We start from the raw sequence: 27,685 nt of genomic DNA on the forward strand, positions 1-27,685 counted from the left end.
CGATGTTTCTCTCTCATCGATGTTTCTGACTCTCTATCTCTCTCCCTTCCTCTCTGTTAAAAATCAATAAAATATATTTTTAAAAAAATCCTAAAGTATTTACTGAGCACTTACAGGAGCGACCTGACAGTCCCAGGTGGGGGCAGGCTCCAAACTGGCACTTAAAACACAGTCCGGTGGATGCGAACTCAAGGCCAGTTCTATTCTCGTTCAAGAGGGGAAAGGAAACCAAGGAAACACAAAATCCCATCAAGAAGAGCCACCTGTCCTGGCCGGTTTGGCTCAGTGGATAGAGCGTCGGCCTGCGGACTGAAGGGTCCCAGGTTCGATTCCGGCCAAGGGCACATACCCGGGTTGCGGGCTCGGTCCCCAGTGGGGGGGCGTGCAGGAGGCAGCCGATCAATGGTTCTCTCATCATTGATGTTTCTCTCTCTTCCTCTCTGAAAATTTTTTTTTTAAATAAAAGAAGAGCCACCTACTCCAATGCCTCCTCCTCTCGCAGTCTAGTTCCTCTCGCTGGAGTGGCCTCCGCCTTTCTGATCCACCAGCAATCCCATTTTCCAGGCAGTAAAACAGAGGCGCGGTTCTCGCCCCTCCAGGCGCCGGGTCATAGGAACCCGAGTCTCTGCCTCCGAGGCCCGATTCCTCGGCCGCCTCCCCAGGAAACCGGCGGCGGGACTCCCACGCCGGCCCTCACACTCCCAGGGCGCGGACTCCCAGCTCCCCCTGGGGGCAGGGACGGTCCCGCGCGCCCGCATGCCCAGCCGCAGCCTCGCCCTTCCCGGCTGCGGAAGAAAAGGCGGGCACTTGGGCCTCCTGCCCTGAGGCCTCAGAATCCGCCCAGACCAGGAGGGGGTCACGGGGAGCTGTGTGGGCGGGGAAGCCCCGCCGCCGCTGGGAGCCGCCCGACACGCCTTCGCCCCTGGCCGGGACTGCACTTTACAGACGCTCCCTGGGCGGTTTCTAGGCTCCCCCAAGCCCCTCCTCCGGCCTCTTCCCGTTCCTCGGACCCTGGCCCCGAGCGGAGGCGGCAGCCCGGAGAAGGGGTCGCCAGGCTTCTCCGGGTGTTGAACTTGAAGCGGGCGCTGTGCCCCTAATTTCCCGGGGATTCGGCGGGGCCAGCTCTGCGCTCAGGATAGGGCGCTTGTTGATGAGAATTTCCTCTTTCTTAAAAGGGCAACGATGCCAGTGGGGCCCTCCAGGAGGCACGGAATGGGACGGGTCGGGCTCTGCCAGAGCGACCGTGGAAGAGGTGATCTGAGCGAGAAAGCCGCCAAGTCCCTTCCCGGGCCTGGCCCTGGAGAACCGGGGGCCGCGCGAGCTAGAGGGGGGGGGGGGCGGCGGAGAAAGGCCTCTCCCAGCCCTTCCCCAGCTCCCCCGGGCGCCGCCGTCCGTGCCCCCGCAGACGCCCCGGTCAGTTCCCTGAGCGTTAGAGGGGCTCTGGCCCCGCGCTGGGCGCGGAGGGAGGCGGGTTCGAATGACCGGGGATCCCGCCAGGAGCGCCCGCGGGTGGAGGCGGCCGAGTTAGTAACAAATCGCTACTCAGTGGGTGGGAACGATCCACGTGCGAGCGGAGCTGGAAAGGGGGGGTCAGGACCCGAGAAGGCCTTGGACAGACTTGGAAGCTGAATAACCACGGGGCGACGGGCATGGAGGGGCGGGGGGCGAAAGCGCGGACAAGCGGAGGACTCTTCGCTCCCGTGGCGCAGGGAGGGGCCGCAGCGGATGGGCAGTGAGGCCCGGGACTAAGGACCCGGGGACGAGGAATGCGGGGGGGAGGGGACCAAAGGCCAGCGAGGGGGTCACCGCGGGCGAGAGGTGAGCGATGAGAGGGCGTCATTCCAGGTCCAGGGCGGCCCCTGCGGTCCTCCCAGCTCCGGGGTTAAACTGGACTTTCCCCGGAGCTGCCTGGGACCCGCCTTTCCTGCACGGCCCCCCATTTGGAGATGGGGTTCCTGCGTGCTGGATGGAGAAGTCGCAGCCCGCAGGACTTGGTTCCTCCTGGTTTGAAAAATAAACTACGTGCTAAGGCGACCCCGTGCTGGGGTAGAGACACTGGGTGTGCCCCCCCCCCCCCACACACAGTGAACAAACTCCAAGACACCCCCCACCCTACAGACCGCCCCCCCCCCCAGCTCCTCGGTCCCCACAGCTGCCCAGACCCTTCGCGGCAGCCCTCGTGCCTGGGAGCAGGGCAGGTCCCCAGGCGCAGAGGCCGCCCCGACAGAGGCTCAGCGGGGGCACTGGGGAGGGGGGTCGGGGAGGCGGGCGCACAGCGGACCCGCCAGGGCACCAGCCCTGCGTCAGCTCCTCTGGCCTCCGGGGACCGCAGGCCGGTCCGTCCTCCCGCGGCAGGAGGAAGGGGAAGAGGAAGGAGAGCCGCCTGCCCAGGTCAGGGCGCAGCCACGGCCTCACTCCGGCCTCGCCGCACACTTCCCGTCGGGTCGGCGGCCGGGCCTCGGGGTGAAGCGGAGGCCTTGGCCCGGCGGCCGGATCCGCCTCTGCCCGCAGCGGAGCTGGGCCCGGCGCCTCGTGCTCAGAGCCCAGGGACCTCGTGTGCAAACGGGGTGGGGGGACCCGCAGGCCGGTCGTCCAGGGCAGAGGAGGGGGCGCAGCCAGACCAGCGCTCGCTACCCGACGGCGGGGAGCGCTCAACGCCACGAGGGCGGCGGGGGGCGCCGGGGCCGGAGGGTGGGTCCGGCTTCGCGGCTGCGCGTCTTCGGCGGGGCCCGCCCTCCGCAGGCTCCGCTCCGTGGGGCCGGGGGACCCGGGCCGCCCTGGCACCGGCGGTTGGACGGGACCGGACGTGCCCGCCCCGCCCCGCCGCCGAGGCCTATTTGTCCAGGCTTGGCGTTATTTTTTAAATGACGAACACATAATAACGACGAAAGGATAATAAACAGGAAACAGAAACCCACACTCAGGGCCAGTAACACGGGAGTTTGCTTCGTGAAGAACCCGCGCGGACGCGGCCAGGTGTGCCTGCACCGACCGGGCGGAAGCGCCGTTTAAAGCCTAAGACGTGTCAGCCCCGCCGAGGGCCGGGCCGCAGGCTGCGCGTCCCCGGGGCGGGCGCCACAGACACCCCGCCCCGGCCTCGGATGGCCGCGTGGGGTGGGGAGGGCTGGGAAGGCCGCGCGGAGGGGCCGTTCCTTCCAGGTCCGAGGGACGTGGCTGCGCGGAGGGGTGGCAGCGCGTCCCCGGCCGAGGGAACGGCGCGGAGAGGGCGCCTCCTGGCGGGGACGCCGGGTGATGGCCGCTCTGCTGGGCGCCGGGCGGGGCAGCTGGAAGAGGTGGGCCGGGGGGTCCCAGGGCAAAAAGTTGGATTTTCCCGCCCTACGCCCCCGGGCCCCGCGGCTGCGATGGGTGCAGACGGGCACAGTCCGGTCAGGGGTGTAATTGTGTGAATCTTAGTCGCTGGGAGGGAGCCAAGGGCCACCGTTCGCTCACGACTTCCGCGAAGTGGTCCCTGCAACAATCAAAGATAAAACCAGAGAGTTTATCCCCATTTTCCAGAAGAGAAAACAGGAGCGGCGGGCCCCTGGGCCTTGGAATGCGCAGGGGTGAAGGCACCGCGCCGGCGGGGCGGGCCCGGCCCGGAGCGGCGCAGCCGGGAGCTGTCGGTCCTGCCACGCAGCCGCAGAGGCTCCCCGCGGGCGGGCGGGCGCCAGGAAGGGAGGCGACGCCCCCTGGAGCGCGGCCGGAACCGGGCCGGACCCGCCTCCCCACCCGCGGAGCGCGCCGGCCCAGGAGTGGTGAAAGCCGCGGCCGCGGCCAGGTCACGCCGAAGCCGTTGCCCTTTTAAGGGGGAGCCTTGAAACGGCGCCCGGGTTCCATGTTTGCATCCGCCTCGCGGGGAGGAAACTCCATGTTGTAACAAAGTTTCCTCCGCGCCCCCTCCCTCCCCCTCCCCCTAAGAACCTGGCTCCCCTCCCCTCCGAAGCTCGCGGGGATCCCTCCCTCCCACCCTCCCCTCCCCCCCGCGCCCCGATTCCGGCCCGAGCCGGGGGGGAGGCCGGGCGCCGGCGTCGGGGCCAGAGTCCGGCCGGAGCGCAGCGCGCCGGGCCCCATGGACAGCTCGGCCGTCATTACTCAGATCAGCAAGGAGGAGGCGCGGGGCCCGCTGCGGGGCAAAGGTACTGGGGCGGCGCGGAGGGGCCACCTGGAGGCGCCGCGGGGGGCGGGGGCCAGGACCCTCCCCGGGCCGCCGCCGCCCCGGGAGCCCGCCTGGCAGCGGGAGGAGCGGGGAGAGTTGGGGCCCGGGAAGCGGCGCGGGGTCGGCGCCCTGGGCGCTCCGTGTGCTCGGCGGGGGAGCCGCGGCGGGAGTGGACCCCGGGCTCCGTCAGGGTCTCCGGCCGGCGGTGCGCAGCGCCCGGGGGGAGGCCCCCCGCTCCCCCGCCCTAAGCGCCGGCGGGGCCGGGAGGTCGGTGTGGAGGGCGCCCGCGGCCGCCGGAGACCCCGCCCACCACCCCCGGGTCCGGGGCGGGAGGGGCGCGAGGTGACAGCGGGCCGGGAGGGTGCGAGGCTCCCGCCAACACTGATCCGCGATTCCCACAAACTTTGGGTCTCGCGTGGCGGCGCCCAGCCCCTCGGGCACCGAGAGCAGCCGCCACTCCGGAGAGGCGCGCGCCCGCGGCGGCCCGGCTGCAGCCCGTGGGCCCCGGGCCTGTGCACACAAGTTCCGACCGGGGAGCCGGCCGACCGCCTTGGCGGGGTCCGGGGGGGGGGGGGGGAGCGGGTGTCTGGGCTGGAGGCCCGCCCCGCCCCGTCCGGGGACGGACTGCAGCGGCTGGGAGTCCTTCCCGCTCTGCCCACCTGGCCTGCGCCTCCTCCTCCCCGGGGCTGGGGCGGGGGAGACAGGCTGTCAATCAGCCGGTGGGTGCGCGGCTCGAGGTTGGAGGTTGGGGCAGAGAGGGGAGGGGCGGGGTCGCGGTGGCCCGGGTCCACCCCCTGCCTCCCGGTCCAGCCTCGGGTCTGAGGACTTTGGACTCACAGGGGCCGAGAGTATGGAAGGAGGCGGGAGTGGACCCCAGGCCCCGGCCCTCCTGGGCCCCACTGAGCAGGGGCTGCTCAGGTAAAGGTGGGGTCAGGAGGCGCCCCCAGTGGGGCCGATACCTCAGCAGGTGGAGGCTGGGAGGAAAAGATAGGACCCTTGGTGCCCGCTCCAGCCGGTCCACTCCCTGATGGGGTACCGTGTACCCCACACTGGAATGACGTGTGGGAGCAGAGGGGTGGCCTGGAGCCATGCTGATGCGCCTCCCTCAGTGAAGCGGGTATGGCCAGACCCTCAGAGCCCAGGGCTGGCGCCGGGGCACACAGGCATGCCCCCACCTTGGGCCTCCCTGTTCCAGGTGACCAGAAGTCATCCGCTTCTCAGAAGCCCCGAAGCCGGGGCATCTTCCACTCACTTTTCTGCTGCGTCTGCCGGGATGATGGGGAGGCCCTGCCCAGCCACAGTGGGGCACCCCTGCTTGTGGAGGAAAACGGAGCTGTTCCCAAGGTGCGTGGTGGCCAGGTGAGGGCTGCAGGGCACCTGGGCTCGCCCTCGACGGGGGTTACGGGAAAGGGTTTTTCTTGACCAGCCTGCAGGCCCTGGAAGGTCTACCCAGCTTGTCACCTGACAGCTCCGAGAGCTCCTCCAAGGGAATTTAAATGTCCCTGTCGCAGATGGACGCTGTTCTCTGCCCGGATTTCCCGATTGGGGAAGTGAGGCCCAGAGAGCCAGGCGGCCTACCCTGGCTCCAGAGGTGGCAGGGGCAAATCTGGGAAGAGGGTGGCCTCTCCCCTGTCCCTGTGACTTGCCAGCTAGAGGGCTGCAGGAGGGAAGACTTGTATGAAGAAATGACGGGGGTGAGAGAGGTGCCCCCAGCCAGCCCCGCTCGTCCCCACAGCAGACCCCGGTCCAGTATCTGCTCCCCGAGGCCAAGGCCCAGGACTCAGACAAGATCTGCGTGGTCATCGACCTGGACGAGACCCTGGTGCACAGCTCCTTTAAGGTGGGCCTGCCCAGCAGCCCCCAGCCCTGGTTCGGAGGGGCCTGCCCTGGCCTGGGAGGGCGGTCTGGTCTGGGCAGGCCTGGCCGCAGCTCCAGCCGCTCTTTTCCCCCATAGCCAGTGAACAATGCTGACTTCATCATCCCCGTGGAGATCGATGGGGTTGTCCACCAGGTGAGGGGCCGGCTCCTGGGGGGAGGCGGTGGGCTTGGCTTTTCCCACCAATCCTGAGAGCTTCGTATAAGCCTTTGGGAGATGTGGAATGTCAGAGGCCCAGAGAGGGTGTGAGACTTATCCAGGGTCACACAGATCCTCAGGGACTTCACTCTGAGGCCTGCGGGGAATGGGGTTCTTCTTGGCGCCCCCTTACCCCACCTTGCCCGGGACCCAGTTCAAGTAATTCAGGATAGGTTGTGTGCTGTCCAGCCTGTTCTCCATTACTTGGCTCGGGGGTCGGTGCCCTGCAGCCTGGGGGTGAGGGGGCTGCCCCAGGCCCCTCCATTTGGCTGAGGCCGTGGAGCGGGAAGGGCCTGGAATTAGTGATGCCCCTTGAGGCAGGGCCAGCAGCCTGGAACTCACAGGTTCATTTTGATCCCCTTCTGAGAGGGGGTGGTTTCCCTAGCAGCAGTTGGGGTGGCTGGTCAAGTGGGGCCCCCATAGGACCTGGGACCAGCCTGCCCCCTGTGCTCCTCTGCCTCCTTCACTGGCTCCCTCCCAGCCCCCTGCCACCCCCCCACTCGCAGCCTGAGGCCCAGCAGTCCCCTCACTGGCCCGCCCCCCAGGTTTACGTGCTGAAGCGGCCCTATGTGGACGAGTTCCTGCAGCGAATGGGCGAGCTCTTCGAGTGCGTGCTGTTCACTGCCAGTCTGGCCAAGGTGAGTGAAGGGCTCCTGGCACAACCCCCCCGCCCCCCCCCCAGCACGTGGCCTCTGGGCAGCGGCCCCTGGATCACCCTTGGCCCCAGGTGACTCACCTCCCATCCACAGTATGCAGACCCAGTAGCTGACCTGCTGGACAAGTGGGGGGCCTTCCGAGCACGGCTGTTTCGTGAGTCGTGCGTCTTCCACCGGGGGAACTACGTCAAGGACCTGAGCAGGCTGGGCCGAGACTTGCGGCGGGTGCTTATCTTGGACAACTCACCTGCCTCCTACGTCTTCCATCCGGACAACGCCGTGAGTGCCATGCAGGGCCTGGATAGGGGGCTGGGACCCAAGAAAAGGGCCCGTCCATCTGGGCTTCCCCCACCTCTGCTCCCAAGCTGGGTGGTTTCCCAGGCCTGGTGCCTTCCCATTCCTCCCTCTCATAGACCTGTGCCCACTCGCCCCGTACTTCATGGATCGTTCAGATCATTCTGCTTGCTGGGCATTGGAGCAGGTGCAATTTTTTAAGCGGCCAGTTGTGACCAGTTAGTGGGTCACAAAAATAATTTAACAGTTCCTAGTTGGGGTTTTGAAAAAATGAAATAAAATAGGAAATATCAGAGTGCTTTGCACACAGTTAGATTAAGTTTCATTTGGTAAAATTGTTGCTTTGTTATGTATGTAAATGTGATTTACTGGGTGCTGCTGTCAGAATATTTGCACACTGTGGGTAAGGGGCTTCAAGGAGATAGCCCACCCAGCCATGGGTGCTCAGGGGTGGCCTGCATATTCTGCGTCCAGGGTGGTGACCCTACACCCATCTGCCCAGGTACCGGTGGCCTCGTGGTTTGACAACATGAGTGACACAGAGCTCCATGACCTTCTGCCCTTCTTCGAGCAGCTCAGCCGAGTGGATGACGTGTACTCAGTGCTCAGGCAGCCACGGCCTGGCAGCTAGTGAGGCGCCCTGGGGCCAGGACCTGCCCCTGACCACACCTACACCTTTCACACATGGACTTTTCCTTAGGAAAGCCCAGCAGCCTGGGCCACCTCAGTGCCATGGGGAAGTGGGCGTCTCCCCCACCAGCCTGGCCAGGCTGCGAAGGGGGGCAGCAGGCTGCACAGAGGGCAGTGAGACCCTGGGTCCCTGTGTCAGTGCCTTAGAACCTCCTCGCTCTTCTTGGGGGACCTACGGGGCCCTGCATGCTGCTCCCCTTTCTCTTTCTATGCTGCCGTGTTTCTCTGCTGCCAAGTTGGGCCTCTCGGCCCTTTCGGTTCTGCTTGGGGGAGGGGCAGGGTTCCTACTGCCCCCTGCCTTGGGCCCCACCTGGGAACGTGGACACCAAGTGCCTTGCGTAGAGCCCTCTTCCCCGCCTGGCTTTCCCAGGGCCAGGTCAGGTCAGCTCTTGCCTGGAACAGTCTCCAGACTGTCGGTCAGAGAGAAGCTAATCCTCATGCCTCCTCCGTGGGGGCTGCTGCAGACTCCGCCACCTCTGTCTCGGGGTGGGCACAGGAGGGGAGAAGATCTGTTGCCACTTGTGAGAGCAGCAGGGGTTTGTCCTTCAGGACCCAGTCCTGCTTCTCTGGACTCCTCAGCTGAGGGCTGCTCCCCATTCCACCCAAGGCTCTGCAGCTCAGCTCCCCCAGCTCCAAGTGTGGGGGCATAGGCAGGACCCCTTTATGGTGCCATATAAATATGTATATGTGTATATAGATTTTTAGGGGAAGGAGAGGGGGAAGGGTTGGAGTAGAGACAGCCCTTCCTCACCCCTTTCCCGGGCCCATAAATTGGGGGGAGGGAGGAAAGGATTTTTACATTTTTAAACTGCTATTTTCTGAACGAAACAAGCTGGGCCAAGAGGCCCCAGGCCCTGTCCTCTGTCACCCACACCCTCTTTGCTTCATTTAAAACATTTATTGAGCACCTTCTCTGTGCCCAGCCTGTGCTAGGCCAACCAGCTGAGTGTGTGTGTGAGGGGAGGCGGATCTCTCTCCACCACCCACCCCATACTTCACCCGTGCCTTTAGGGGATCTATAGGAGGTGGGACACTTGTGGGGTTTGGGGGGTACTCCTGCCAAGCTACACCCCTCCATGCCAGCCCACTCTCTGCAGCCCCCTGCCTCATCGCCAGCTGGCGGAGGGCTGCTCCCAGGACATCTGCCTTCCAGCTCTGCTTCCTCTACTTGGAATCCCTCCCCCAAATGCTGAGTCTGGAGGTCAAGGCCTTGGGCTCTTCCCAGGGCCTAACAGTTACGGGGACCCACACACCAGTGCCAAGGGGGATGTCGAATGGAGATGTCCTTGTTTCCCACCTACCCCCAGCTGGGGGCGGGAGGGAGGGCATGGCTGGTCCGAATCTGATGACCCTCCCACTTAAGTGCCTTCTCTGTGATAGAGAGCCCCTCAGTGTGACGCGAACTAAAGAGAAAGCCAGACCCCCAACCTGCCTCTGTGGTTATTGGCGGGCGGTGAAGTGGGGGCGTGACTGTCCCAGGAAGCCTCGTTCCGCTTCAGCTGACCCTGTGGAGGGAAGAGGGCGGTCCTGGAGGCTGCCCTACCCCCTCGGGCTCCAAGTGCGAACGTGCAGGAATGGCCCGAGTACTGTCTGATTTCCCTGCTTTCAGCCTCAGTCATCTGGTCTGCAAAATGGAGATCGGCTCCCTGCAGAGCCGCTTCAATGCCGCCCCTGGAGAACTCCGAACGATTAGCTCAGAGGCTACGCAGAAATGCGTCCCTAGGCGAGGCCCCTGGAAGGTATTTGGAGACGGAAGGGGTGGGGTCTCTGCCCGGAGCGAAGGGGAGGAGTTCGTGAGGCCCCAGAGGGGGTAGGTGGGGAGCGGGGCGGGGTAGTGGGAGCCAAGTTCAACTCCAAACCGAAGACCTTTGAGCGAGGCTGCCGTGGGCCTCCCGCTGCTTCGCGGGAAGCGCTGGCAGGCCGAGGCGTGGGGACTCGGGGGAGACGGGCGCCCCTTCCCCCACCGGCCCTCCCGCTGGCCGCGCCCTTGCACGAGCCCCGGCCCACTTCCTGCCCCCGCCCCTCCAGCCCTGGCAGCACTTCCTTTGCAAAACTGGGCAGCCCCGGGCCCTGGCAGGAAGTGCCCTCCCGCCCCGCCCTCTCCTGCTTCCCACGGTGGCCACTAGAGGCCTCTCCGGCCTCGCCGGGCTCCGCTGCGCCGGGCCCTCGGCGATCTGCCCCCACCCCAACCCTGGGGGCCTGGAAAGATGAACATTTCTCCTTCACCCCTTTCCCGGGGGTTACCCGCCTCCCCCTTCTCTTCCCCCCGCCCCCCCCCACACACAGCGGAGAAGGGAGGTCTGCCCCTTCCAAAGGTTGGGCCCTGCCCCCCACCCCCAACCTCTCATCCCCCTGTGAATCCATCCTCAAGCCTCCCTCCTGGTGTCCCAGACGCGATCTGCCCCCCAGGTCTCCGAGGGTGACCTGCCACGTGTATGATGCTGCCCCTTCCTTCCCTCGCCCCCCTCCCCTGCTCCTGGTAGGAAAGTGCTGGGAAGCACCGACCTGGGAAGAGCACCTGCAGTTCCCGCAGTTCCATGAGCCCCCTGTGAGCTGGAGCCTCGGAGCCTTTGGCCCAGTTAAGGCCCAGGTGGCCTGCTTCTGCCCTTGTCCTCCTTCGGGTGCCACTGGTTTCCTGCTCTCCATGCAAACACTAGTCCCCCAGATTTGCATCCCACAAGCCCACAGAGGCCAGGGAGTCGCCAGGGCTCCCAACTTTGAGACCGCAGTCAGCCTTTACCACCCACCCTGCACCCACAGAGTTCAAGGTAACCACATATACCTGCACTTCCCGTGTGCCAGGCACAGTGCCAGGACTGGGGACACACCATGACTAGGGCCTGCCTCTGCTCCTAAGGAACCCACACTCTAGTGTGGAGAAGGACGCCTGAACAGATGATCTAAGACTTTCAATGCTGTGGATGGAGTTGAGGAAGAACATGGAAGGCCGGGCTGGGAGCACAGGGGACACCACCGGCCTGGGTGGCGATGCAGGGTTTGGAAAATGCATCCTGAGGACGTGAGGCTAAGAGGAGTTTGGAAAGGAGGCGTGAGTCAGGTGATGGTGGCCTCAGCAAGGAGAGGCCCCAGAAAGGAAGCCCAAGAGCCTGGAGCCTCCCCAGCAGGGAGTGTGAGAAATGACAACAATTTTGGAATTGTACACAGCCAGGGGAGATGGGAAATGACGCTGCAGAAGGCAGGAGGGGCCAGATAATGCAGACCTATAGGCTCGCCCAGGCAGTGGCCTTCTCTCTTGCAGGCGGTGGGTGTCTTTGAGGGACACGGGGACACTAACCAGGAAAGAGGTGTGCTCCATCCTGGCAGCTTCACGTTGGAAGATAAGTCAGGGGTATGGGACGGAGGACCTTCCTGGGAGGCCACAGCCGGGGAGGGCGGAGAATGGAGAATGAAGACGAACGGGGGCACAGGGGCAGAGTGCAAAGAAGAAGGAAGGATGGATGTGAGCTAGGAGATAAACTTGACAGGAAGCTGTGGCTGGTTGGCCCTAGGGACTGGGGTAGAGGCTTTGGAGATGTCAGCTGCAGTGAAAATGACAGCCCGGTATGGAACAGACATCACTATTTGCCTGTCACACACACACATACACACGCACATACATACACATGCAGAGGAAACAGGCACCTGATACACTCCTGTTGGCAGGAGTGTAAACTGGTACAACCTCTTTGGAGAGTGATTTGACAATACTATTTTTCAAAAGTAATTTTTAGCCCTGGCTGGGTAGCTCAGGTGGTTAGAGCATTGTCCAGATACACCACGGTTGTAGGTTTGATCCCCAGTGAGAGCACATACAAGAATCAACCAATGAATGCATAAATAACTGGAACAACAAATTGATATTTCTTCCTTCCTCTTTCTCTCCAAAATCAATTAAAAAAGAAAACCTATCCATATTTTATTTTTATTTTTTTAGCAGACATCCTTTGATCCAGCAATTCCACTGTTAGGAATTTATGCTGTAGAAAGAATGCATATACACATAACTTTGTACGTATCCAATATTAATTGCATCCTTGTTTGTAATAGCAAAACACTTGAAATAACCTAAGTGCCCACCAGTGAGGGACTGTAAGTAAATCTTGCTCTATCTATACCAGAGAATACCATGCATGGAGAAACAGTGAGGTGGAACTATCCAAGCAGATATAGAATGGCCTCCAAGGTAGACCAGTAAATGAAACAAAGTAAGATTTATAACAATAGTGTTGGTGTATTCCCACTAAAGAGCAATATAAAGGTAGACAAATATACATATATATTTTTGTTTACTCCAGTAGGGTAACAAGAAGTGGGAATTGTGGCTAATCCTGGGAAGTAGTGCTGGAGGACTGGGTGGGACTCATCTAAGATGGGAGGGACACATTTTTACAAACACCTGTTTGTGTTTAGTAAATGTACCAGGTACATTTTTTAATTTTTTTAAAGGTAAAAATTAGTTAAAAACAAAAACAACAGTCAATCTTCTAAACATAACATTAAAACAGAACTCAAATTCCATGTCTTTCCTTCAAATAGTCATTGCATGCCTGTACCAGGCACTAGAGTACAGCAGCGAGCTAAACAGATACTGTGGGGAAAACAGGGTTAAAAAGTAATTACAAAACAAGAAGAATAAGGTGGTAAATAAAGAATTTTAAACTTCCGTACTGCCCTGGCCAGCGTGGCTAAGTTGGTTGGAAGGTTGTCAAGCGGCACTGGGTTTGATCCCAGGTCAAGGTGCATGCAGAAGGCAATCGACCCATGTTTCACTTTCACATCAATGTTTCTCTTTCTTCTCTGTCCCCCTTCCCCTCCCCTCCCCCTCCCCCTTCCCCTCCCCTCCCCCTCCCCCTCCCCCTCTCCCTCCCCCTCCCCTTCCCTTCTCCCTCCCCCTCCCCCTTCCCCTCCCCTCCCCCCTCCCCCTCCCCCTCCCCTCCCCCCTCCCCTTCCCCCCTCCCCTTCCCCCTCCCCCTCCCTCCCCCTCCCTCCCCCTCTCCCTCTCCCTCTCCCTTCCTCTCTAAAATCAATAAAAACATGTCCTCAGGTGAGGATTAAAATAACACTTTTGTACTGTCAGTGCCAAATTATCACCCCAAGATGACTTATGATTGTAAATGGGGGAAAGTGCCTGTACAGTGGAATGCTGGCAGTAAGCAAGGGAGCAAACTTCGCATTACTCACGCTGCGTCAACTTGACTTCATCTATCGCGAGTCAATGCAATGTGAGGTACACAGCATCACCTTTGCCCGTGCTACTCACCGTGCGGTTCAAGAGCCAGCAGGCACATCAGCTTCGCCGGGAGCCTGTTAGACAAGCAGGATCTCAGGCCCCACCCAGGCCTACCGAATCAGATTCTGCATTTTAAAAAGGTTCCCAGGTGATTCTTTGATACTACAGTTTGAGAAGCGCTGGCCTTCATCAAGCATTCTTGAAAAAACCTGTTTAACCAGGACAAACCTTTAGAGGTACTTTCAGTTTGTGGGGAAAATAGGAGGAAGAGGAACAAATTAAATAAGACACAAAGATTTAGACAAGTCCACAGTGTGAACATTCTACAAGACAACTGTCCTTGACTCGGGTAAGTCAATGTCATAGAAAAAAAGGCTGGGAGACTGTTCTAGGTTTAAAATCACTGAAGAGCCCTGGCCGGTTTGGCTCAAAGTTCAGAGCAGTGGTTCTCAACCTTGGTTGCACATTAGAATCACCTGGGAATCTTTTTAAAATCCTGATTTCTGGGCCCCACCCCATAACAAAGAAACAGAATTTCCGGAGGATGAGGCCCAGAAATCAGGATTTTAAAAAGATTCCCAGGTGATTCTAATGTGCAGCCAAGGTTGAGAACCACTGGTTTAGAGCATGGGCTGAGGACCTTCTCGGTTGCAGGTTTGTCCTGGCCCCTGTGGGGCACCTGTGGGAGGTAACCATCAATGTATCTCACATCTCAATGTTTCTCTTTCTCTCTCCCCTCCTCTCTCTAAAAAAATCAATGAAAAAAAAATCCCGCCCTAACCGGTTTGGCACAGTGGATATAGAGCCTCGGCCTGCAGACTCAAGGGTTCCAGGTTCGATTCCGGTCAAGGGCATGTATCTTGATTGTGGGCACATCCCCAGTGGGGGGTGTGCAGGAGGCAGCTGGTCAATGTTTCTCTCTCATCGATGTTTCTAACTCTCTGTCCCCCTCCCTTCCTCTCTGTAAAAAATCAATAAAATATATATTTAAAAAATATATATATATATTTTTAAAAATCCTTGGGTGAGGATTAAAAATAATGCTGAAGATAAAGGATTAAAAAAACAATACTCACCAAAGCCGGTTTGGCTCAGTGGATAGAGCGTCGGCCTGCGGACTGAAAGGTCCCAGGTTCGATTCCGGTCAAGGGCATGTACCTGGGTTGTGGGCACATCCCCAGTAGGGAGGTGTGCAGGAGGCAGCTGATCGATGTTTCTCTCTCATCGATGTTTCTAACTCTCTATCTCTGTCCCTTCCTCTCTGTAAAAAATCAATAAAATATATTAAAAAATAAATTAATTAAAAAACAATAAAAAAAACAATACTGAAGATACATAACAATAAAAGGACATGCAGGATCTTAATTTGATCATGAATCAATAAAAATAGTTGTTTAAGTCCTTGTGAGGACAATTGGAGAAATTTGACCATGAACTGGATAGAAGATGATATTATAAATAATTTGTGATACCATTCTCATGTGAAAATTGTATTCCAGTTATTTTATTTATTGATTGTTTTTATTTTTATTATTTTTTAAAAATATACTTTTATTGATTTCAGAAAGGAAGGGAGAGGGAGAGAGAGCTAGAAATATCAATGATGAGAGAGAATCATTGATCAGCTGCCTCCTGCATGCCCCCCCTGGGGATTGAGCCCACAATCTGGGCATGTGCCCTTTACTAGGAATCAAACCTGGGACCCTTCAGTCCCAAGGCCGGCACTCTAGCCACTGAGCCAAACCAGCCAGGGCTATTGACTGTTTTTAGAGAGAAAGAGGAAGAGAGTGAGAGAAACATTGATTTGTTGTTCTGCTTATTAATGAATTCATTGGTTGCTTCTTTTCTTTTTTTAATCCTTATCCGAGGATATTTTTTCAAAGAGAGTGCAATGAAGGAGGGAGGGAGGAAGAGGAAAAGAGAGAGAGAGAGAAACATCAATGTGAGAGAGACATATAGATTAAATGCCTCCAGCACATACCAAACAGGGTTCGAACCTGCAACCCAGGTACATGCCCTTGACGAGGGATCTAACCCACAACTTTGGCGTATCAGGGCCATGCTCTAACCAACTGAGCTACCTGGCCAGGGCCTTGTATTACAGTTATAAAGGAGAATGTCCTTATTCTTAGGAGATGAGTGATAAGCTAAATATTTGGGGCTGCATAGCATGATATCTGCAATGTACTTACACACACACACACACACACACAGCAAAGGAGAATTTTTGAGCCCATCAGTGTTTATTGTTATACTATTTTACTATCATTTATATTTTTCTGTTTTTGACATTTTCATAATAAAGAAATTGGAAATAATTTTTAAAAACATAGGTTCTCCTCCAGAATCCTGAGGCTAAAATAAAAGGGAAGCACCAAAGTGGAGTAGAGAACCCATAAATGACAGGCAGGCTACCAATCTCAATGCATTAACTATATAAGCAATCAACAAATTACTTTAAAATTCACAAAAGAAGACATAGGCAATACATATATTTAAAAGTGGTCTATCCCACTGGTAATAAAAAACATATATAAATCAACACAATGCTGATTTTCTTTTTGACATTCAGACAGACATTTTATTTTTTATTTTTGGAGTAACAAAACTTTATTTGTAATAATAATTCTTTATTGTTGACAGTATTACATATGTCCTCTTTTTCCCCCCATTGACCTCCTCCAGCTCCCCCGCCCCCAGACCCTCACCACCCCACTGTATGGGGCCATGGGCCATGCATATATGCATACAAAGTTCCTGGTTGATTACTTTCCACCCATTCACCCTCCCCGGCCTTCCCTCCGAGATTCCGCACTCTGTTCCATGCTTCTGTGTCTCTGGATCCACTCTACTCATCAGTTTATTTTGTTATTTAGATTCCACATATGAGTGAGATTCATGTGATACTTGTCTTTCTCTGACTGACTTATTTCACTTAGCATGATACTCTCCAGGCCTCTCCATGCTGTCCCAAAGGGTGAGAGGTCCTTTTTCACTGCTGCATAGTATTCCATGGTGTAAATGTACCACCGCTTTTTTACCCACTCATCTACTGATGGACACTTGGGCTGTTTCCAGATCTTAGCTATTGTAAATTGTGCTTCTATGAGCATAGGAGTGGATCCATTCTGATTGGTGTTTCGGTTTTTTTAGGATATATTCCTAGAAGTGGGATCACTGGGTCAAATGGCAGATCCATATTTAATTTTTTTGAGGAAACTCCATACTGTTTCCATAATGGCTGCATCAGTCTGCATTCCCACCAGCAGTGTTCTAGGGTTCCCTTTTCTCCACATCCTCACCAGCACTTGTCATTTGTTGATGGTAGCCATTCTGACAGGTGTGAGGTGATACCTCATTCAGACAAAGATTTTCTTAAAAACTGGAGCCCAGGGCTGGGAAGAATAGAGAAACAGGCAATCGCCTGTCCTCCTGTCCTGAACACGGGGCTACCAATTAATGCAACTTTTCTGGAAGGCAGCTGGCCTACTCACATCTTTGACCCAGCAACCCCACTTGTAGGAGTTTATCCTAAAGAAAGAATAATGAATGCAGTCTAACGGCAAAGATTTCATAGTAAGAATATTACCACAGCATTCTTGGTAGAATCGAATAATTGGATATAAGTTAGAAGTCTGAAAACGAGCTATTGGTTACAGAAACGATGCTATCTAAATGGACTGCCATGGGACAATTTAAATGAAGTGCAAAATAACAATCATGTCACAGAAAAAGATATATGTATGTATGGTCATTGGCTTCCTCCTTCCCAAGCTCCACGGCCCTTCTTTCACCTCCAGAACTTGTTTGCTAAGCCCATGTCTTCTAGGAATTACTTTTTCTGCCTCTGTAATTTACCCAACAAATGTTCTCTTACAGAAAAAAAAGTATATATATGTAGATAGATCAATCGATCCGTAGATAGGTATCATATACATATAGTAGACATATGCTGTTGAAAGAAATGCTAATAGTGACTTATCTGTAGATTACCTTTATAGTGAAATTACAGATAAGTTTTTCTTTCCTTTTTGCCTGTTTGTACAATTGAATGAACATATACTTCTTTTTATTCATAAAAAAGGTATTATTTTCTTTTTCTTTCTTAATATATTTTTATTGATTTCAGAGAGGAAGGGAGAGGGAGAGAGAGAGAAAAACATAAATGATGAGAGAGAATCATTGATTGGCTGCCTCCTGCTGGGGATTGAGCCCACAACCCTGGCATGTGCCCTTGACTGGAATCGAACCTGGGACCCTTCCATCCACAGGCTGATGCTCTATCCACTGAGCCAAGCCAGCTAGGGGAAGGGTATTATTTTCAAAAACAAAATCTCACTTGCAGTGTGTTTACGCTTAACAGGCTGCACGTCAGAGCGCTCACACTTGCACACACCTGCACATATGTGCACACATAGAACATCCGGTCTCCATAACTCAGGGAGGTGTCAGGAGGTGGGCCGCCCTCACCCAGCCCACTGCATCTCACCCTCCAGGAGACCGGAGTTCAGAGGTGACAGGAGAATTTCTGCAGGGACGCAGGCTGGAGGGCAGCTGCCCAGGATGCTGAATTTGTGGGCAAAGCCAACTTCCGCGCTTGAGAGGGTCGCTCTCCTTTCCCATCCTGAATCCTGGGCCCCCGGGCTCAGGAGGGAATGGAGACTGGCTGCTGGGAGAGGGTGGCAGAGTCCAAAGGCACTGGTTTATGGCAGCTCATAAACACTCCAGGTGGAGCCTGAAGAGGGTGGAGGGGCAAGAAGAACAATGTGCCCCCTCTGAGCGAGTGTCATGCCAAGTATGAGAGACCTCTAGGGTGTCAGGGTCCCATCTGTCCTGGAGGGACCCTGCGAGTGAACCCCTGGCCCTGCATCTCTGGCTCTGGGGCTCCCTTGCCCCACGAACCATTCCCCCAGGGGAGGAGGGAGGTCTGCGAAGCCTGTTCCCTGGCAGGTGCCATCCACCGCAGTGAGGGCCTGGGCCCTGGGCAGAAATGCACCCCATCCCTGGCAGAATGCGGGAGCCCGGGGTGAGGGACTTCGGGTCTGGTTGTCGAGCTGTCCTTAGGCTCCTGGCTCCCAGAGACCTGCTGGGCACCTGCCTCCCTACCCCCTCGGCCATTCTCTCTCTCTCAAGGGCCCTATCTTTCCTTATATGGAGAGGGCAGTTCCTAGAGGAGGGGGGTGGGGACAAAGGTCGCTCTCCCGCAGCCAGCTCGCCACAACTCCCTGAGATCTCCCAGGTGGCAGCTGCCTTCTCCAGCAGGTAAGGCAACCCTGCGGGGACACAGGGCCCATCGGGCCCATCGGTGGTGGGAGAGGACAGGGTCCCTCGCTTCTCTCTGCAACGTGGGGCCTCCTGAGGGGGAGGCTGGGCGCCCTGGAGTCTGGGTAGACCGTGAGCCTGTGGCTCCCTTGGCTTCCAAGTAAAGACTTGTGCAGGCTCCACCATGGACCCTGGCTGCCGCCAGCCCGCGCCTCACTCCAGGTGCCAACCATCCCCGTTGCCTGGACCTGAGGAGAATCCAGAGGTGCGGGACTCTGGGACTTAAAACTCTGACAGTCCTGAGCTAGCCAGGACTCACGGACCTCACTCCTCCGCTCTCTCACCTCTTTACCCATTTCTTTTTCATCTGAAGTGGTTTCTTTCTCGGTGTCACCATCCCCTGACACTCCTGGGACCTCAGGACTCTTGTCTCTTGGGTCCTAGGGTGTGATCAGTAGCCATCAGGGGTTGAATGGGCAAAGCAGAGGCAGGGGACTGGGTGCTTGGCCCTGCTCCACGAACTGCCCATCTCCCTTCCACCAGGACCCATTGTCCCCTTGGCCTCACCAGCCACTATGGCCCCAGTCAGCTGAAATGGGAGCGAAGCAAGAGACGAGTCCAGACTAGGGTCTTGGGACACACTGACCACCCCCTTCCCAGGAAGCCTGCTCAGGCACCCTCAGGGCCGGGGGCACAGAGTCTGTAGGCTAGGGGGGGGGCTGGGGCGTGTCCATCCCACTGTGGTTATGGGCGCGGGGAAGCAAGAAGGTGTCCTTGTTTCAGGAACAGTCACATCTCTGTCCAGCTCAGACTGCATGACTGAGGACTGAGCTGTGACAGTGTCCCAGGCTCTCTGGGACCTGAACTCTGAGGACAACAGGGCAGCAGAGAAGAAAGGGAGGATGGGACCTGGCTGGATAGGAACCCTAACTCCCTCCAAGGCCCCAAGAATGTCAGTCCCCTTCCATTCCACAGTGCAGTCTTCCCGCTATTTGCTGAGCACCTACTATGTGCTAGAAGCTGGGGGCTGCACAGACAAACATGTCTAGGTCCTTGGCCTGGAGGACCTCGGGCTTACAAACAGGTCGTTTCATCACCATGTGGTCGGGGGACAAGACAGCCATCGGCCCAGATGCTTTGGGGCCCCAGACGAGGGGCCCTGAACTAGCCTGAGGATTCTGAGACAGTCTCCTGGGAGAAATGAGACCTAAATTGAGTCCAGAAGAACATTTAAGTATTAGCCAAGCGAAGAAAGGTGGGGAGGGAGGGCTATCATCAAAGGGGACGGCAGGAGCAAGGACAGGGAGGGGAGTGTGAGAAACAGCATGGGGGGCCTCCCTATAACCACTTACCCACCCTTGGCCACAAGGAGGCTCCCCTTTATCTGTCCAGGCTGCTGGAGGTCCCTAATCCTGATTTCTCTCTCAGGAGCTTTTTCAAGTCCTGCTTACCTGAATCTCCTCTCTCATGGGCAAGAAGTACCTCCTCGTGTCCACCCTCTATTCCTCTTGCTGTTCATCCTAGAATCAGATCATGTCCCTGGTGGGACTTCAGAGATCATCTAATTGACCCCCAACCTAGACGAAGAACAGGGCCCATGTTCATACAGCCAGTGTCAAAGAATCTGCCTCAGAGAAAAGGGGATGTCGACAAAGGTGGTGAATGAAATAAAACAAACATTCTCTTCCTTTGCACCCACATTGGTTGTACTGAGCCAGGAGTCCTGGCAGCCTTGGGTCCCTGTGGGTTGGACTCATGGAGGGGAGCAGGGCCAGCAGGGACACAGGCAGGACCCAGGCACAAGCTCTGTGCTGGCCATTGGCAGGTGGCTCTGATCTGCTGGAGGGGAGGCTGGGCCCGGAGACCTTGCCCCAAACTCCAGAGTGCCAGGGCGGGGGGTCACCACTCAGGACTCAGAAGAGGGAGTTTCTGAGCAGTAAAAGGCCAGGTCATTGTCCCAAGAGGTGACTCAGAGTCAAGGTGCAGAGATTAGATAGAGTCCAGGCTGTCATTTCGAGGCTGGGTCTGTGGGGCACCCTGACCTTTCACTCATTATGGATCAGTTCAAGGAGCACTCATGGAGGGTAACCCTGTGCCAGGCTGCGTGGTAGGCTCGGTGGGGAGGGGCAGCAAACCAGGGACGAGGACAACTGGGGACCAGGTCCTCCGCCCTGGTTCATATCAGAATCACCGGGGAGTTTTGAAAGCACCCATGCCTCGCCTCTCAAAAGGCAGAAAATAAAGCGCCCAGGCCCAGGCCCTACCCCAGCCTAGTTAAATCAGGATCCCTGGGAAGTGGCTTGCCCACTGGAGAGTCAGTATCATTTAAAAGCTCCCCAAGTGATTCTGATGGGCAGCTGAAGTGGAGAACAGTTACAAGTCAAAACCAAAAGTGTCATAAATGATACCATGAAAGAGCTTGGGAAGGGGAGGTTTCTCCCACCTGAGCAGGTGGAGGGTGGTTCACAGTGGGGAGTTCACTCATTCATTCATTCATTCATTCATTCATCCATCCATCCATCCATCCATCCATCCATCCATCCATCCATCCGCTCAGCCACCTACGCACCCATCTATCTATCCATCCACCCACCCACTCAGCCAGCTAAGTGCTGCACTGTGCTACATGGGGAGGGAGGATTCAGTACTGAAAAAATAAACCTGACCCCACCCTTGTGTAGTCTACATCTTGTGGGCCAGGAGAACAGTGATTGAGGGGTGTTTGGGGGTAGCTGGGAAGGAACACGAAACTGCTGCATACACTTTTTTATTGTGGTAAAACACACAACATAAGATTTGCCATTTTAACCACCTCAAAGCCTACAATTTGGTGGCATTCAGCACATTCACAGCATTGCACAGCCATCACCCTCTATCTAACTCCAGTATTTTTCAACATCCCAACTGGAAACTCCGTACCGATAGCAGTGATTCCCAATTTTCCTCCCCCGACAGCCCCTGAAAACCATACGATCTCTATGGATTTGCCTAGTCTGAGTATTTCATACAAATGGAGTCATATTCCACAAGCCTTTTGTGTCTGGCTTCTTTCTCTAAACATAATGTATTCAAGGTTCATCTATATTAGAACATGTACCGTACTTTTTGTGCTAAATAATACTCCATTGTGGGAATATGCAACCTTTTGTTTATCAATGCACCTGATGATGAACACTTGGGATGTTTCTACGTTGGGGCTATTGTGAATAAGACTTCTATGAACTTCATTTACAAGCATTTGTTTGAACAGCTGTTTTGTCAATTCTTTTGGGTGCATACATTTTTCAGCCCTTATTATTCTTTGCTTTCTTTAAAAAAACAACAACACCACACACACACACACACACACACACACACACACACACAACTCTCTGATTTTTTAAAATCAATCTTTGATGAAAATTTTCAAAAAGAAAAATTATTTGAGGCTAGAAAGGCCTTAAGTGATAGGCTAAGGAGAGGGGGCTTTATTCAGAAAGTGATAGGGAGTCAGGTGTTTGAGGAAGAGAGTGACAAGATTAGAAATGAGTCTCAGGAAAAAAAGAAATGGGTCTGGGCCCTCAGCCAATCAGGGCCCAGAGTAGGGAGCCAAACCTCATCTCCCCACTCCTCCCCCCCAGCTCCCTGGCCTCTGGCACCGTTGGGAGCTCTCAGGGCTGGACTGGAAGAGCAGCACCTGAACTCCAAGCGATCCCAGCTCCTCAGTCCTTCCTCTCACACTTCTTCCCCCTTAGGCTCGTCGCCATGACCAAACTGAGCGCCCAAGTCAAAAGCTCCCTCAACATCACCACCCCTGGGGTGCAAATATGGAGGATTGAGGTGAGGTCTGCCTGGGTGTGGGGTGGGGAAGAGGACCGAGGGAAGAAAAGGCTGGGGATTATGCTTACTGTCCTCCAATCCTTCCCTCCAAGTGCCCCTCCCCTATCCTCGGGCATGGCCTCTTCCCCTGCTCCTTTACCTCCTTCCCTCCTTATATCCCTTCTCCTCATCAGCTTTGTCATGCCCTCCTCCTCCCAGCTCTCTGCCTCTCCCAACTCCTGTGTGTAAGGGTAGAGGAAGCCGGGGTCCTGAGTGGTTCAGGGCAGCCCCTCTGACCTCCCTTCTCTCTCCAGGCGATGCAGATGGTGCCTGTTCCTCCCAGCACCTTTGGTAGCTTCTTTGATGGTGACTGCTATGTAGTCCTCGCTGTGAGTAGGGGCAGGTGGGAGAGGGGGCTGAACAGAGAGCAAAGCCCTCTGTGGGGTCCGGGAGGAAACTTGAGGCAGGGGCAGTGGGAAGAGCTGGCCTGGCTTCAGCCCCAGACTGTTCTCACCAGGTGTGTGCAGGTGCCCAGCTTAGTGGCAGCTCTGTAGGCTCGGAGCTGTAAGAGGCTCTTCCTGCCTTTGGGCCACTGGGCTCCCAGCTGAGATGACCTTCTGTGGATTCATAGTCTCAGGGACCTTCTGAACTAGTAGAATGTCACCCTACTTGAGTCCACATTTCCCAAACTCACAGCCATCTTCATATCACCTTTTTGGTTTTGGCCACATCCTGGTTCTACCTGTACTATTAATGCATTTGTATTGTTTCTCAAAACTTTTTAAAATATATATGTATATTTATAATAAAACTTTTTAAATATATATATTTGTATTCAGAGAGAGGGATAGAGAGAGAGAAACATTGATAAGAGAAGAACATCATTGATCAGCTGCCTCCTGCACATCCCCTACTGGGGGATCAAGCCCGAAACCTGGGCATGTGCCCTGGCCAGGAATCGAACCAGCAACCTCTTGGTTCCTGGGTCAATGCTCAACTGCTGAGCCACACCAACCGGGCATATAACACACTTTTAAAAATTAAATACATTTGTTTAAGAATATAACTCTATATCATCACTGAAGTGGAAAGCAATGTCCCATGTCCCAAACAGAAAGTAGCTATAAAATATTTACATAGTAATTTCATATATACATTTGCTTGTCTACCACCTAATCACCCAGGGACCTCTGCTGGTCCATGCCCATCACTCTGGGAAATGCTGCTATAGTCCAGCTCAGTTATTTCCAAAGAGGAGGTGAGCAAGGCCCAGTGGGGAAGCTGCTTGCCCCTTGTCTTGGAGGAAGAGCTGGTGCCACAACTCAGGGCTCATCTGTGGCCCAGGCTGCATGTGCATGGGAGACCATGCAAAGCAGGGAGGCGGGAGAGCGCTGTGGGAGCCCAAGGTCTCAGGCACTTTGGACATTCCCTCTCCCTAGATCCATAAGACGGGCAGCAACCTGTCCTATGACATCCACTACTGGATTGGCCAGGCCTCGTCCCAGGATGAGCAAGGGGCGGCTGCCATCTACACCACGCAGATGGACGACTTCCTGAAGGGCCGGGCTGTCCAGCACCGAGAGGTCCAGGGCAATGAGAGCGAGACTTTCCGTGGCTACTTCAAGCAGGGCCTTGTGTATGGAGGGGCGCGCTGCAGGCTGGGGAGTGGGACCAGGGCAGGGGAGGCACACCTGAGGCTGGGGGACAGAGCTGGAGCTGGGAAGGGAGCCTGAGGCTGGGGGGATCCCATGAGGGTGATTTCTTTTTCCACTCCCCCAGCCCCACCTCTGCTGCTTCCTTGTCCTTGGTCTTCATCCTTCCAAGTGCTGTCTTTGGCTGCCCAAATGCTGTTCTGAAATTCTATAACTCTGTGAACCACGAATGTTTGTAAATCAACCTTCAGGGTATCACATCAAGCCTCCCCTCTAACCAACTGGCAAATGACTGCTCCTTTCTCTGAAACAGGACTTTTACACTAAAAGCTCACATTCCAGTCTCTAGACTTTTTCCATAGAAACACATGGTCAGGAACCAAGTTGTTACTGGTCTGTGGTTATAGGCCAGGAGCTCTCCAGGTAGCCACAGTCCCCACCCCTCCCTTTTGTCTTGCTGCTCCCCTTCTTCCCACACTTACAGCAGTATTCACTCATTTGGGCACTTGAGCTGGCACTTCTTTTTTAAAGATTTTTTAAAAGTGACTTCAGGGAGAGGGAGATAGAAACATCAATGATGAGAGAGAATCATTGATCAGCTGCCGCCTGCACGACCCCTATTTCGAGCCCACAACCTGGGCATGTGTCCTTGACTGGAATCGAACCTGGGACCCTTCAGTCCACAGGCTGATGCTCTATCTACTGAGCCAAACCAGCTAAGGCTGAGCTGGCATCTCTTCTGTCTTAGTCTGCTTAGGCTGACATAGCAGAATACAGAAAATACAAAAATAGACTGGAAGGCTTAAACAACGTAAATTAATTTCCTCACAGTTCTGGAGGTTGGCAAGTTCAAGATCAAGGTGCCAGCTGATTCGGTTGCTGGTGGGGGCTCTCCTGCTGGCTTGCAGATGGCTACCTTCTCACTGTGTCTTCACCTGGTGAAGAGAACGAAACTCTCTGATGTCTCTTCTTATAAGGGCACTGACCCCTGACGTCATCTAAACCTCCTCTAAATCGATTACCTCCCAACAGTCCCATCCCCAGTACCATCCCACTGGGGGTTAGGGCTTCGGCATATGAGGTTGGGAGGGGACACAGTTCAGTCCACGGAATCTACCCTCTTTTCCTTCTCTTCAACCCCTGCCCTCAGAGTCCTGCGCTGTACCTCCACATTGCCTTTGAAGGACTCCCAGCAGGGGAGAGACTAAGGTGGAATGGAGCTGTCTAGGGAGCAAACTTCCAGGAGGCATTCACTGCCAGGGCCATGCAAATACAGGCAATGCGGACCTTACCCGTGCATGACCCTGAGAGGGAATGTCTCCTTCAAGTTTGTACCTGAGGTGCCTCATGCACTCATCCTAGCCCCAGCCCCAGCCCTCAGATGACCCTGCTTAGCCAAACACCCTGTCACACTTCCCAGCCCACTCTCTGGGGTCAGCTCACCCCTCTTCTCAGGATCCGGAAAGGGGGCGTGGCTTCCGGCATGAAGCACGTGGAGACCAACTCCAGCGAGGTCCAGCGGTTGCTGCATGTGAAGGGCAAGAGGAACGTGGTGGCTGGAGAGGTGGGCATCAACCAGAGGCCTAGGGCATGGCCTCCTGTCCCCCTCCCAGTTGGGGTGAGGGGCAGAGGCCGAAGAAGGGTGAGGGGCGGGAAGGCGATGGGGAAGAGATGTCGGATGACGGAAGGGTCTGAGCCTCCCCGCGGCTCTCCAGGTGGAGATGTCCTGGAAGAGTTTCAACCGCGGGGATGTTTTCCTCCTGGACCTCGGGAAGCTCATCATCCAGTGGAATGGGCCGGAGAGTAACCGCATGGAGCGACTCAGGGTAAACCTACCCATGCATCACCCCTCCCCCAGGCCCGACCTGCCCCCACCTGCCCCCACCTGACCCCACCTGCCCTGCACACCAGCACCCGGCCTCCCCCAGACTTCTGCTGCCCAGCCGCCTCCATTTCCCCAGGCCTTCTCTCCGGGGGGGCGGTGTTTGAAGGTGGATCTGAGTCTTCATGTGTTTGGGGACAGGTGTGCATGTTGGAGTTGGCGTGTGTGCACCTGTGGCGAATCCCCTGAGATTTAATGGGTACCTGCTGTGTGGCGCATCCTGTGCCAAGCGTTTGGGATCCACTGATGAATGAAGAGGCAGAGCCCTGCCCTGGCTCTGGCCTCCAGCTGAGCATCCAATGGAGGATGGACATGAATGGAATAATGCAGAAGTGAGGGGTGGGGTGTACATCTGGGGATTCTGGGAAAGCTCCTGGGAGTTGATGAGGGTGGGGAGGAGAAGGCCCTCAGGCAGGAGAGAAATGGCTGGGGTCGGGGGGCTGCCTGAGAGTGAGTGGGGGTTCAGGGAGCTTGGAGAGGAGGCGAACTTGTCTCATAGGGGCTTGTTATGTGGTCAGAAGCCTGTGTAAGAGGGTTGGGGATTGTTCTCAGTGCCAGGAAGGCTGTTGAAGGCCACCTGACTTCTGAGTGACAAAGGGATGGAGGGGCTAAGGGGCCCAAGGAGCCCTTTGTCCATCAGGTGAGGAGGGGGCAGGTGCCCTGGCTCCTTGGCCTGGGAAGGTGGAATCCACTAGACGTGTGTGTTGCATGGGGGGTGAAGAGAGAGGGGTGAGGCAGAACTCACGCTCTGCTTGAGCAGTTATAGGGCTGGACGGAGTCCCATTTCCTGAGATGGGAAAGATCAGGAAGCAACAGATTTGGGCAGAAAATCTAGAGTTCAGTTTGGACATCTTAAAACGGGACTCTTATGGAAGTTGGGTTAATAAGGTGAGAGCAGAGAGCTGGGCTGGAGACAGAAATGTGGGATGGGGTGAGATCGCCTTGGAGGGAGAGAGAGGGGCCTGGGACTCAATGCCCATAACCGAACAGTAGATGTTGGGCTGAGGAGGGTGAGCCAGGGTGTGTGTGAGGCTGTGTGTGTGTGTGTGAACATGTGGCCTGTTCACCCTCGTGTGTGTGTGTCTATGTGTGAGGACAGGAGAAACTGTGCTGACTGCCTGTGTGGGTTTGTGCATATGTGTGTGTGCACATGTGAAGCTGTGTGTGTATATGACTGTGTGTGTGTGTGTGCACAAGTGTTTGAGCATGCTATGGGGCAAAGAGACTGAGTACTCTGATCTTGAGAGCTCAGCTTTTGTCCAAAATTGTGAAGTAAAATCATAAATTTCAAACAATGTGAAAAGTGGAGGCGAACAAGGTCCACCTGAAACACCCTCTCCCAGCGGGTTCTTACCTGGTTTCCCCTCCAAGGAGAAAAGCAGGGGGTGCCTCGCTCCTCGGGGCTGCCGCAGGCAGGCTGTGGTCTCGGCCCTGCCTCCATGGGTCACCGGGCTTCTCCGCAGGGCATGACCTTGGCCAAGGAGATCCGGGACCAGGAGAGGGGCGGGCGGACCTACGTGGCCGTGGTGGACGGGGAGAACGAGAAGGCGTCCCCGCAGCTGATGGAGGTCATGAACCACGTGCTGGGCAAGCGCAGGGAGCTGAAGGCAGCCGTGCCTGACACAGTGGTGGAGCCCGCCCTCAAGGCCGCCCTCAAGTTGTACCAGTGAGTGCCCCGCTGGGCTCTTCCCAGATGGTGGGGGACTTCCTGGGGGCAGAGTGCCGGCTGAGGGCGTGAGCCCCCTGGTTTATGCTGTAACTTTGTCCCGCAGCGTGTCCGACACGGAGGGAAAGCTGGTGGTCAGAGAAGTCGCCACGCGGCCACTCACACAAGACCTGCTCAATCACGAGGTGAGAGGGCTGGACACCCCTCCCTAACCCCCCGCCCCCTGCCCTGGCTCCCAAGCTTCCTCAAGCCAAGCAGTGTGGGGAGTGGGGTAGGTTGGGGGGCAGGGGGTTTGGGGTAGGGGGCCCAGGTGGGTGTGGGAGGG

General features: G+C 56.1%; 2 protein-coding genes across 7 annotated transcripts in view; both read left to right on the forward strand.

Moving 5' to 3' along the window:
- Positions 1-3,749: 3,749 nt before the first annotated feature.
- Positions 3,750-9,297, forward strand: CTDSP1 (CTD small phosphatase 1). Of its 5 annotated transcripts, none has more exons than XM_059703121.1 (7): positions 3,750-4,136; positions 5,352-5,515; positions 5,895-5,996; positions 6,111-6,167; positions 6,776-6,868; positions 6,980-7,165; positions 7,683-9,297. In XM_059703121.1, the coding sequence occupies exons 1-7, from the start codon at positions 4,070-4,072 to the stop codon at positions 7,809-7,811; spliced, it is 798 nt and encodes a 265-aa protein (XP_059559104.1). In that variant the 5' UTR covers positions 3,750-4,069; the 3' UTR covers positions 7,812-9,297. The 5 variants fall into 5 exon arrangements, with proteins under 5 accessions (XP_059559104.1, XP_059559103.1, XP_059559106.1 ...); XM_059703120.1 differs by having other exon boundaries at positions 3,751-4,136; positions 5,892-5,996; XM_059703123.1 differs by having other exon boundaries at positions 3,757-4,136; positions 5,352-5,500; positions 5,892-5,996.
- Positions 9,298-13,280: 3,983 nt separating this feature from the next.
- VIL1 (villin 1) overlaps positions 13,281-27,685 on the forward strand; it is a 28,160-nt gene continuing 13,755 nt past the window's right edge. The window contains exons 1-8 of one of the 2 annotated variants that reach the window (XM_059703134.1): positions 13,281-13,449; positions 22,097-22,181; positions 22,475-22,549; positions 23,600-23,796; positions 25,268-25,376; positions 25,528-25,638; positions 27,158-27,360; positions 27,467-27,545. In XM_059703134.1, coding sequence (XP_059559117.1) covers positions 22,107-22,181; positions 22,475-22,549; positions 23,600-23,796; positions 25,268-25,376; positions 25,528-25,638; positions 27,158-27,360; positions 27,467-27,545 — 849 coding nt within the window. In that variant the 5' untranslated portion in view covers positions 13,281-13,449; positions 22,097-22,106. Of the gene's footprint in view, positions 13,450-18,278; positions 18,363-22,096; positions 22,182-22,474; positions 22,550-23,599; positions 23,797-25,267; positions 25,377-25,527; positions 25,639-27,157; positions 27,361-27,466; positions 27,546-27,685 lie in introns of those variants that run through there. The other variant, XM_059703133.1, reaches the window with a different exon arrangement.

This window comes from Myotis daubentonii, chromosome 7 (assembly GCF_963259705.1).
Source record: "Myotis daubentonii chromosome 7, mMyoDau2.1, whole genome shotgun sequence".
Classification (NCBI taxonomy): domain Eukaryota; kingdom Metazoa; phylum Chordata; class Mammalia; order Chiroptera; family Vespertilionidae; genus Myotis; species Myotis daubentonii.